Consider the following 12,615-nt stretch of genomic DNA (forward strand, 5'->3'; position numbering starts at 1 on the left):
CACTGGAAGGCTGCTCTTCACTGACAGGTCATCTGACCTCTTGTGGTGTTTCCGTCTATTAGGTTGAGAGTAACGGTTCAAATTACATCTCCTCTGTTGCCAGCGTAAGATAGGTCACTGGTTTTAAATTCACTCCGAACTGACATTTCAAAGGGGAACGGGAGGGGAAAAGGCCAAAGGGTTCATCCAATGCTGCCCTGGCTCCAAATGAGGGCTGGTATGCTTTTCAATTATATTGAAGGGACACCTATAATGTAACATTGCCTTTAACAACTTAATTATTTAATTACATTAATGTGTATATATGAAAGAAGTCGAAATTAAGAGACAGACTTGCTTGCCTGCGTCTGTGACATCTCAGCTCTATCTGTCGCCAAGCCAATTTAGCTGAGCACCACTGTTGGCAAACACGACACTAGGGATGGGCATAATTAATCGACGATCGATTCATTGATCATTAAGAATTTCCTCGATGAAATTATTTTTTCATCGAGAAATTTCCCTAATTACACATTTGACCACAGGGGGCAGTGTTTGAAAAAAAGGCCACAGGCCTATACAGTTACCTGCGACTGGCTGCGAGTTACCGTGTATTTCCATTTCCAAAGTAAAAAATTAAGATGTCATGGCGAAGTGTAGAGTGGGACCATTTTGAGTTAAAAAATGAATTGGTTCACTGCCAATACTGCGAAGCCATCCCCGAGACTGGGGAGACGAGGAGCCTCCGTTGTCTGACACGGACGAGGGGAGCGCAAAAACCAGAGCCGCGGCCATGCTAGTGAAGTTAGCACTGAGCTATCTGTCTATCACGGGGACGTCACTCCCCTCAGAGCGAGTTTTTTCGGCGGCTGGACTGACGGTCACCAGTCTGCGTTCGCGTCTGACCTCGGGGAATGTTAACATGCTCATCTTTCTCAATACAAACCCGTAGGCTGGTGCTGAGGTTGTATAAAAGATACTGGTTATTTTGCCTTGTTTGATAGTTTGGAGTTACATCTGGCAAAACCTGTCAGACCTAAGTATTATATATTTGTGGTTAAGTTATTGTTTAACATGATTGTTTTTTTTATATTATTATTATTATTATATTATTTTGGAGAAAAAAAAAACGAGGGTCAGTTGTGTTTAGTAGCTCCGGTTCCTAGCTGTCAGCGCCGCTGCTTAAGACTACGGCAGCGCATATTTTGTTCATCTTGTAACAAAGATCTCAATGCAGAAACACGCTTTGTTTTTTCACTTCATTTTAATATAGCCTATAAATAGTGAATTTTTTTACTTGAAAATATGAATGATTAAATCGAAAATTCGTCATTAATTCTCCCGACGATCGATGAAGACTATTTAATCGAACGCCCATCCCTATACGACACCACCCTGGAGTTATGTTCCTGGGGATGTCTGTGCCTAAGAAGAGTCTGCGGTTTGATGTTTACAAATATTAAATTAACATTGCACAGAGAAAGGCCAATAATTAAATGGGTTTGGGCTTATATACAATAAATACAATTCAGACGTGATCTGCAGTTTTGTGTATTTTCAACTTCCAGGACACAGCAAATTCTATATTTCATGGCGTGGTCATATATCATGCAAAAAAGTAGTGATTGATCAGCTTTTGTTGCTGTACCTTTTCGATCCATTGCACACAAGAGATTCTGAGTCAAAATGTTTGGAGTAACATGGCTAATGTTGCACAATTTTCTGTATTTTCCCAAATGCTCATATTAGACAGAAGCTGTCACCAGCCACACCTACAGCCTGAAGTCATGCTGCATGATTAAACAAATTTTTCGGTCTGGAGATCTGTAACACACCCTTGCATGCAGCAGCTTAAAATGTTGTCATGCAAGCTAGTCAATCCAGTATGCAAGGGCATTCATGTAGTGTTATATAAAAGCATTAAATATACATGTAGTGTTATCTAAATGAAATGGCTGAGACATTAATTCTGTTTCCAGGGTAAACACAACTGCAAAGATCAGGTTGATCCCAGCGTGTGCCTCTAATGTTGTATCGTCACATTAGTCACAGAGCTAAGAATCCACTTTCTGATTGACAGCAAACTTGAAAACCCCAGGTCATTTAACTTCAACTATTATAACTACTATAACTTCTAACTATTATACTGAAATCCTTCACTAATTGAAATATATTGTAACTGTTGAACAATTAAACAGGGTTTTTGTCCTGTTTCTTAAGTTGCTAATGATTTTTCCAAATCTTAGTAGCCAAAAATAACATGTATTATCTTTTTGTAAAAAACATAAACTCTATATTACCAAACTTTTGTGGAAGAAACAACAAATATTGTAAAGGTACAAACTTAATTTACAGTCTATAAGATAAGGTTGAGGATTTAAAAAAAAACCTTCAGAACAATGAAGCACATTGTTAAGATGACCTTCTGGTCCTTCCATGTCAAATCATTACACTTTTGGGCTGCACCATAACAGACCTTAATGAGATTCGGTCTTGGTTTTAAGTTGTTGATGAGAGATCATTATTTATCTGAAGTGTTATCGCAACACAACTCTTAACAAATGTGAAATGCCAAATTTCATTAAAATCTGTGACAGTGCAGACCGAAAGTGTTTTGACATGAATGACCTTTCTGGGTTTTTAAAGATTAGTCAGATGTATTGCTAATACATAATAAACACTACCTGAAGCTAAGTCAGCTGGTGAAATGACAAGCGATCATGCATAAGTCAGAATTCAAAGTTAAAACAGAAAGTAGTGCAGGTGCTCATTGCAAGACTCAGAGGTAAATGATGGATGAAGTCAGTGGAGTACACAGCATAAACTATACTTGTACAATGTACTGCATCTGTCGTATAATTTTGGACTTTATCCATAATTCTTCATATTTTCTTAAAAGATGTATTGTTTGGTTTCACAAATTATACAGGTGAACCTGAGAAAGAATTATGTGCATCATTTTGCACATAAACTTTCACATCAGTCTATAGCTATAATTATCGCCATACATTTAATTATAATTCCTTTTAGGTTTAGAGACAGTTTATTACTCCGAGTGATGGTTGTGGTTTTTAACTCTTATTTATGAACGGACACTTGACGAATAGCAAACATTTTACAAATTTGAGGTAGATCTATCCTGTTATACCTCCTCCCTGTGGTTTCACAATACATTTATAAATTGAGCCTTTGTTATATTGCTATTGATTCATTATATTGTTAAAATAATTGCCTTCACCTAGGCGATAGTTTCAACTCTGTCGATTTGTTTCTTTTTAAGCAAGATTACAGAAAAAGTAGTGGATAAATTACTCAGAACCATGGCAGGATGGGGTGTGGGTCAGAAAAGGTACTGATATTTATGAGTGAGTGCAATTTGGTGCAGATCCAAGTTAAAATATAGATCTGATGAATTCATAAGGGGACTGTACTCTACAGATTGCCATTTTATTGCCCAGCCTTAACATGATCTAGCTTTTGTAAAATAAAAGTAAAATGTCACATATTGTTATTTTAATACATAGTATAATCTATCACTTTGTTTGTATATAATTGCGTGAAGCTTTGTTTATAACCAATGGTGCCGTTTGTTTGTGTTATGTTACTTCATGTATCCTTTGTTTCTTTATCCCAATTTAGATGATTCAAGGAAATTAAACTTGTACTGTAGTATTAGTCACTGACTTCTTCACATAATGAGTCAAGCTGGAGCCGGATGTTGTTGAGAACTTGTCTCTAAAGTTAAGTCAAAGTCGGTCAGTTCACTGTTTTCACAAGTCTTCTGCCTGGTGACTAATGGTATTCAAGGGATGACTGACATACATTTAATTTGACTCGGTTCTATTCCTCCCATGTTTGCTTCCTCACTGGTTTAAGTCACAAGGTATTTGTGTGTTTACCTTCTCGTCCTCCTCACACTCTTCCTCCCCTGCCGCCGCCGCCTCCTCCTCCTCCTCTCCCGGTGTGTCTGCATCGTCCTCCGCCTCGTTGACACTGTCCGTGTCCGAGCTGTGGCTCTCCTCTCCGGCTCCAGAAGCCAGTCCGCGGCGGGCAGCTGTTGCCTCCTCTCCCTCGGACAAGGTGTGCGACCCGGAGGAGGAGGAGGACGACGACGACAGACTCCCGCCGCTTCCAGCCGCAGAAACACGGTCGAGCTCCATGACTGTTGTTGTTCAGCTAACACCAGCAGCTCCGGAGACAGGACGACTCCATGAAGAAGCGAAACAAATTAGCCCGTCAACACACCTGTGCAGCCCCGTGAGGTCATCGGAGCTACAAAAAAAATGACGCCGCTCTCTGACGCAACTTTAATTACAAAAAAAAACTACGCCACGACGAGGAGCGAACTCTCTGATATCTGCTGTGTGTCTGGAGCCTGTTCAAGGAGAAGTTCACAGTAAGAGCCGCCGCCGCCGCCTCCTGTCTGTCTGTGTGTGTGTGTGTGTGTGTTTTGCTGCTCCACGCTGCCTCTGACCTCGCTCTCCACGCACAAGTACAAGGTTGGCCTAAGGAAACCACGCCCACAACGTTTGAGGGCGGACCAATCAGAGCCGTGCTGCTGCCAAACCAACCACATGAGTTTTCACCATCTTTAGAAGTCCCCCTCGCCCGCCTCCCCCACCCCACTCCCTCCCTCCGTGTGGCGCACATCAGTGGTGACAAGTGAAAGTGCACAGCAGTGGTGACGTTACAAGCAGGGGTGTGGAGAGAAAAACCAGGGGCCAGCCTCAGTCATGCTTCCCCCCACCCACATATTTTAAAAACTCATCTTTGTTCATCAGAATGACATATTCAGTGGCTGTGTTATAAAGATAATGAACTCAAGGCCTCTGTTGTGAACATGATCAGTGCAAACAAATTAAAGTGCACAGACATCTGTGGTGAGGTCACAAGCAGGGGTGTAGAGAGAAAAACCAAGGAGCAGCATTTGCAGCCTCAGAGCCCCCCCAACCTCCCGCCCACTCCAGCAGCCTATTACAACATCTAAACCTCTTTATTACTCAGAATTACATATTCAAAAGGAATGTTATAAAATAATGAACTCATGGCCCCAAAATTGTTTAATTGCAACACCAGAGCCCATTCGATACCTGTCCAGTAATGAATTAGCCTCTGAGTCTGGGGGCAATGCCCTGGTTTATGGGGCCTCTGATGGAGCCAACTAATATCTTGGCAACGATTTCATCCTCCGTTCGCTGTACACTGTTATAGCCACAACTAGTTTTAGTTATCTCACCAGTTTCTCCACAAAAAACACAGACTGCAATTTTAGACATGTCACAGAAAAGCAGTTGTGGGACACCCTAGCTGAGGGGTAGAGTGGTCGTCCTCCAACCTGAAGGTCTGCGGTTCGATCCCCAGTCTGAACCATCTGCATGCCGAAGTGTCCTTTGGCAAGATGCTGAACCCTGAATGGCCCCCAAAGTATAACAAAGTGCTGCAAGTAGATGCACTGTATGCATGTGTATGTGAATGGGTGAATGTGAAACTGTAGTATAAAGCGCTTTCAGTGGTCATCAAGTCTAGAAAAGAGCTATATAAATACAAATCCATTTAAACAAACTCAAACAGCTATTATAGGGGTTTTAGGTCCAGATGACACTGTGTCTAATCTCTATTAGCAGCATTCTGAATATAAATGCAGATAAAGCGATAGCTGATGCATTTTTACCAATGTGTTCTCCCCTTTTTTTGTTACTTTTTAAGGTTATTGCTGAACAAATATTGGATATTACAAGCAACTGCTTTATATAAGATTGAAGGCGAGTGCAGAGATGCAGAGAGGCTTTTCACCACTGGCAGATTGATGTGAAAACAAGCTTCAAGTGTCAGAACCTGCACATAAATCATTCTGCCCAGTGAAGCTCAAACATCCGCATGAAGCAACAAGAAGTAAACCACACTTTTGTGGAGACGTTTAAGTGGAAGTAAAGATATTTTTTCAGCATAGACAAAATGAATAATACTCTCACATTATGCAAATGCTATTATATGGCACATAGTTTATTATTGATCTTTATGATTATGATGTAAAGGGGCATTTTAATGCTGAACTGAACTTCAGGTGAAGTAAATTTTAATTTAAGATCATAGCTGTAATATAAATGTGGAATAAAAAGTAGAATCTTTTTTGTAGAAATGCAATTTAGAAAAGGTACCCCAAAATGTACTTATGTACAGGACTTTAAAGGTCCAGTGTAGGATTTAGTGGCATATATGAGAGGAATGGAAAATAAAACCCATAATGAAGTTTTTATTGGTATATTCACTTAAAACTAAGAATCATTGCATTTTCATCACCTCTGGACCATGTTGAACTGCTATGTTTCTACAGTAGCCTTACATGGACAAACCCTGGCTCTAGAAAGGGTCTTTTGCATTAACATGAAGAAACGCTAGATGCTACTCCATCACACGTACTGATCCTTTTAACACGTACTTAGTTACTTTCCAACACTGAAGCTGCAGCTAGAAGATAATCAGATACATGATGTGTTTCTACAAAAATAGTCAGATAACATCAGGATATACTGCATAGTCAGGTTGTTTCTCCTTAAAAACCTGTAAGCGATGTGGGTGTGTGTGTGACGGCATACATCTAAAACTATGTATTTGGGTTCCAATGCAATCAAGCAATATCCACTCTCTTCTCTTCTTCTTCTCTCGCTTTTTCTCCACCCATCAACTACCTGCAGTGCAACAGCGCCAACTAGCTGCCAACACTGAAAACAGTACATCAATTTAAAGTGAATGCAAAGAATATAGAGCATTAAATTAAGATTATTGTACATGCATGTCCACTCATCACAATTTCACTCTTACACAACTAAGGGACCCTTTTAGGCATATGACCCATAGACATCTCCTGGAAATACGCCTCATTGAGGAAGTACCAGAGTCATGGGCCATTCTCCGAATTGAAAGTGTAGAATTGCGTGAAATCGAGAAAACAGAACATGAGGTCTGTCCACTTTCTTGGCCTGTGACTACCAGCAAATGAGAAATGGTGTCCGTGTCGCATGATTTGTTTGGTCTTCTGTCCTCATCTGGAAAACATCAGTCACTCCAATAATAGTAGGTTTTTCGAATCACATGCAGCCTGATCATATTTATGTCTTCATTTCTCAGGAATGTTTCCCCCCCACACTGGCCATGAAAATTGCAATTTGAGACATTTCCAGAATAGCAGTTGTTGCATTAAGTGGGACACCTTCACATTACACAGTTTGTCGTCTAAGAAGGTACTTGTTTAAACTTGATTGCATTTTCTTGTTAAGGCACTACATCCCTTGGATACTGTATAGCAGCTGTTCCATACCATTATCCTCTCCCACCAAACATACCCACTAAAGGTCGTATTTGCACATACAATATCTGGTGTAACTATCAGCTACAGGGAAGGACAGGCACCACAGCCATGAGAGAATGCCTTTACTATGTATTTATTTATTTATTTCAGATATACTAAATTATATAACACGTGTGCTAGAGTTAAGTCATGGAGGATCCCCTTCTACCAGTTAATGTGTCATGACTGAGTTTTGTTGGTGCAGGACTACACCACTGCAGTTTATTTCATATAGTACCTTTCAAAGAGCAAGACAAAAAGCGCTTCACATAAGTAGTTGTTTGAAATTTAACATCAAATCAGACAAAGCATTTGCACAAAAAAAAAAAACATTAGGAAAAATAAATGAATATACATGACTTCTATTTGAAGGCAACTACATAGAGTGCAGATCTTGTGTGAATAGGAAACGCGTTCTCAGTGTCGGAGTCGTGGTTTTGATTGTGCTATAACCTTTGGTTTTTAATTGCAAGCGAGGAACTAGTAGGAACTGGTAAAGCCCTGGTCTGAATTCTGAATTCACCATGGGGTGACTGTGATGTGGGTCATCTTGCTGTGTCCAGTCAGAGGCCTCGCAGCCAGACCATTTGGAGGAGGCCCAGAGATGATTTGCTGTGAAACGTGAAAATGGAATCGCAATAGTCGAGTCCGGGCGATAGAACAGCATGAATTATCATCTTCAGTTCCAGTTTTGGTACAGTAGGCTTCAGTTTTGCAATGTTTCTCAAACGGAATACACAATGAAGGGTTTGATGTGTAGCTCGAAATGCATGAACTGATCAATACTGAAACAGATATTTCTAAGCAAATGGATTTTTCAGCTGGAAAAAGAGACTCAATACACTAGGGAACCATAGAGGTGCATTATCTTTAGCAATGTGTTGTGCCAAACTTTTGCATCCACTTGTTCAAAGCATACAGATAACACACACACACTCTCTCTCTGTCTCTCTCTGTCTCTCTCTCTCTCTCTCTCTCTCTCTCTCTCTCTCTCTCTCTCTCTCTCTCTCTCTCTCCCTCTGTCTAAATTGTCTTTAAAGAACCATATTCGTCCAGAACAAGTTTACAGTCAACAGCACATACTGCCCTAATGGCCTCCCCTTTTAAGCTTTTGCAGTGAACCTCAAACAGCTTCCTTCTTTTTTGATCGGTATCACATAAGTTCATGGTAGACTGCACTCTATAGAGTAAACAGACTGCAGAGTGTTAGGTCATTATACTCAGTCACTTGTTGAGCTAGTGTTGACAACCTGATGTGTCGACACCAGAGAATGTGTCGACCTTCACAAGGATCCATTGCACTATTGCACCTCGACACTACTGTCAGGATCTGCACACTTAATTTGGTCCCCCGCCCTATCAGCTCGGTTTTTGAGCACATCAATGTTGGCGTCAATAACAAACTGAGATTAATTGATTCCTTCAGGCTAAAATAAACTCAGTCCATGGAGTTATAATGGAGCTATAATTCTTTCAACCTCAAGATGCCTCTGTCAGAGATGAGACAAAAGGAATAATTTCATTTTTTATTAAGATGCACAGAGATATACAATATGAACATTTAAAGGTAAAAAAAGAGGAAGAGTCATCAGGGGAATATGTGCAGTGAGGGGAGGAGGGCTCAAACTGCTCAGTTAGAAGTGTCCTATGGACTCATCATGCAGTGAGGAAGATGCTTCCTGGAGAGAGGGGAAAGAAATCGATCAGGTCACTGAGATTTTATGAAAATACTTTAAAGTTGCTTCTCAAACTTACTATAATACTTTATACACTAAGATAAATAGAATTTTACAAAAGTTCTGAACTCTTCCGATAAGATTGACAGAAAAGCAACTTTGGAACCTCGTTGTTTGTTTATTATGTTTTATAGTCTATATTTCTAAATGTACTATTATTAAATGATTTATTGAACTTCATTTTAAAATTTAGATATATCCCACGTGGTCACTTGTCGTATAATTTAGTCACATTTCACATGAAACCACATAATTATTAACGTACCTTCAGTCGTCCCTGGGGCCGCTCTTCCTGACCCTTTTCCGCATTTGGCCCTGGACACAAAAACAAACACGTCAGACGTTCAATCTGACATCAGCTGATCTAAACTCGTATCAGTGGCCGTGTTGCACCATGTAATGTAATGATGTGAACATGCATGACTTGTATGTGAGCACTATACTTACATAATTTCCCTTTTCTGACCAATCCGGGTAGAACTGGATGTGAAGCTGCTTCAGCCTCTTTGCTTCTTTATAATATTTATCCTGCTTGTTTTCTGACAGCGCCCTCCACTGGGAAGACACAGCAACACACTTTCAGCGCACTCAGCAAACCACAACTACATGTAACCACAGGCTGACTAATGCACAAACAGGCATAATCTACATAGATCTGCATGAGTCGGTAAAGGTCCTGTATTGAAACCTCCCACAGTGAATTTAAATCTGTTCTCTTGTAAAGTGAAAATAAGTAACAAATCATGCACAGGAATAAAACTTACTGTCAAGATTAAAGCTAGAGGAAGGTTTTAGAAGTCTGGTCTCAGACACTGTCTGGTGAAGTTTGTGTGACACTGAGTCTCAAACCTACAGAGCAAAGACACATACCTTCTTTCCAATGATCATGCTGATAGTTGCAGAGTCACAGGAATTGTGGGTGGCCAGAACGTACGGCCTCTGCTCCTTCATGAAAAGCATGAGGTGGCTTCGGGATGAGAGGCCTCTCATCATCCTGCTGGCTCTCATATTTCCTCTTTCTGTGGGAAAACTAAAAAAATAGACAGTGAACATAAATTACTAATGTGTTCAACTGTGAGAGCATATTGTACACAAATAAATGTAAATATATGACACATGAGGTAACTGTGTACTAGACAGACAGACTTACTCTGAGTTGTGGACGTTCACTGGAGAAGGAACTCTGTCTCCTGGAGCTTCGTAAATCATCTTTCCTTTGCTACATAAACACAATTAGACACATTAGAAGACGTAAAAAACGTGTTTGAAGACACAAACAGAGGCTCAGAGGTGTGTGTGTGTTTAAATGAATGTGTGTGATACGTACAATAATCCAACAGGAGCCAGCCTCACCTCCAAGTGACTGGTGTGCATCACTGTTGGCACATTGTTGAACTGAACACACACAAAACAGAGGGTGAAACAAACCTGCCTCCTCTGTGTCATCTGTCCCCCTGGTGTCAGACAGTTAAACACACGACCTCACATATGTATACCAATATATACAGCCTTGTATAATCTCTGTCCTGATCTTAATATTGTCCTCCCAAACATGATGAACCAAAGATGAATAATATCTGTAACCTGTGGTTGTTCATGAAATACCACTTCCTCCATTAATAAGTATCTTTCTTGATACAGGTATTGATAAAGTCCCTCTGAATCTCTCTATACCCTAAAGTTAGTGCCTTACCTGTGTCTGGTTGTAAGGCTCTGCCTGCCGAAACTCGGGGCCTGACTGCAGGACACTTTGCTACTGGTGGTTAATGGGAGCAGCCAGTTCAACATGGGGTTCAGTTGGATGCTGCTCCAAGCTGCGAGCTGGGTGTCCGCACCAAATCCAGTCCAGTTTAACATTGGAGACCATTCTCGAGCAGGGACATCATGAGGACGTGTATGGTTGTTTGTGTCCTCTAACTGGTCCTGTGATACTCCCCAGGCCACTTCCAGCATCTCTCAGTTCTGAGAGATGCTGGAAGTGGAAGTGTCATCCAACATTTCTGACCAGACGTTCATAATCCATGCAGGTGTGTCGCTGTCTCCTTCAGTGTCGCTGTCCTCTGAAATTGATAAGAAACTGGGATTGATATACTATAAAAGTATAAAGCATCAGGGATAATAGACTGAAATGTAGATTTTCTCTCCTGGCGTCTCTCTCTCTCTGAGGTACACTAGTGGAAATGATCAAAGTGACAAACTGTTCTGAATATACAGAGTTCAACATCAAAGTCAATACTACTACACATTGGAAGTACATAAAACTCCGGCAAGAGAGCGAGGTTAAAGAGCTTTTCAGTTTCCCGCTCTATTGTGACCTCAAACATGACGCGACAGGGAAATAAAAACAGATAATAGTTAAAAGTACATTTTCACCACTTTCTATCTCTCTGCAAATTTTGGTAAGAATTTGAGCATGTTGAAGTCCTCAAAAAGCCATTTCATTTGCCTGATGGTAATAATAATAATAATCATTACAATTTCACAGATGTCAGTGCTTGGGCCCTAATTATCTGCAATTAATTTCATTACATGTCCTTTACTATATTTAGCTGCACAAGTCTCCAAGACATGCCACTTTTTGTTGGTACAACCACTTTGGTCCAAACTAAAATATGTCAACTCTAATTGCACATTGATATTAATGTTCCATATAGAATAAATTGTAATTACTTTTTTATCTAGCCCCATCATTATTTGATTTACAAAAATGATCTGCATGTTGTGTAGTGTGTCATTTCTATGCGTAGTTTTCATTTGATTAAACATCACAGACAACCTCCTTATATAGAATCTGTTTTACTTAATTTTTAATACTCAGCATTGACATTTAAATAATAAGTAAATCAGCTGCGCCATATTATGAAGGTGGCTGACATGGTGAAAGGCATTGCAAAGACCCCCCAAACCCCCTACCCTCAGGCTGGATATTTAGAACACCCTCTAGATTATGTAACTCAACCAAGACTGGTCTTTGTATGAACTACTTGATTTTCTGTACTTAAGAAAAAGTAAGGTCAGGTTAATTTTTTAAAGTAGAATCACCTTAGATTTGCTTGCTCTACTCAAACAAATTAAGTTAGGCTGACTTTCATTGCAAAATGTATTTTTACATAGGGAGAGCGGGGTAATGTGGGACATTTTTTACATTTGCTTCCTCTCTAGGCGAGCTAAAATGATATATCAGTAAAATGTACACATTTCCCATTAATTCAGGATGCTTTCTAGCAATGGAAATTATCAGAATGTCTTTAGGACAAAGGGCAGTGAAAATATGATTGTTTTAAAAAAAGTGGTCTTGTGTCTCACTTGACCCCGGCTAGGTAAAGTGATCCACTTACTTTTTCCACTTTAAAACTATCATAGCAACACATGTTGTAATAGTTAAAATCCTGACAGCTAGATTGACAACCACACATTCCAAAACTAATATCGGACTAGAAACCAATGGGGATTGGTCAATTAAGCACATTTATGATTATTATGATTTATGTGATCTCTTGCTCACACTAGCTTACCGGCACATTGTTTCTCTGTCCAATTGGCAGGGACAGG

The 12,615-nt window shown here is 40.1% G+C and overlaps 1 protein-coding gene and 1 long non-coding RNA gene across 5 annotated transcripts in view; both read right to left on the bottom strand.

Annotated features, from left to right (window-relative positions):
* The window catches only part of mast4 (microtubule associated serine/threonine kinase family member 4), an 89,180-nt gene extending 85,008 nt beyond the window's left edge, over nt 1–4,172 (bottom strand). For all 4 annotated transcript variants that reach the window (XM_062412642.1, XM_062412641.1, XM_062412643.1 and 1 more), the window contains exon 1: nt 3,879–4,172. In XM_062412642.1, the coding sequence (XP_062268626.1) occupies nt 3,879–4,139 (261 nt within the window). In that variant the 5' untranslated portion in view covers nt 4,140–4,172. The remainder of the gene's footprint in view (nt 1–3,878) is intronic.
* Nucleotides 4,173–8,839: 4,667 nt separating this feature from the next.
* On the bottom strand, nt 8,840–9,576 carry LOC133974639 (uncharacterized). Its single transcript, XR_009924671.1, has 3 exons — nt 9,511–9,576; nt 9,329–9,378; nt 8,840–9,006 (listed from the first exon to the last, which is right to left on the bottom strand). It is a non-coding gene; the product is annotated as an uncharacterized LOC133974639 (long non-coding RNA).
* Nucleotides 9,577–12,615: the final 3,039 nt, after the last annotated feature.

The sequence above is a fragment of the Platichthys flesus genome, chromosome 19 (genome assembly GCF_949316205.1).
Source record: "Platichthys flesus chromosome 19, fPlaFle2.1, whole genome shotgun sequence".
NCBI lineage: Eukaryota > Metazoa > Chordata > Actinopteri > Pleuronectiformes > Pleuronectidae > Platichthys > Platichthys flesus.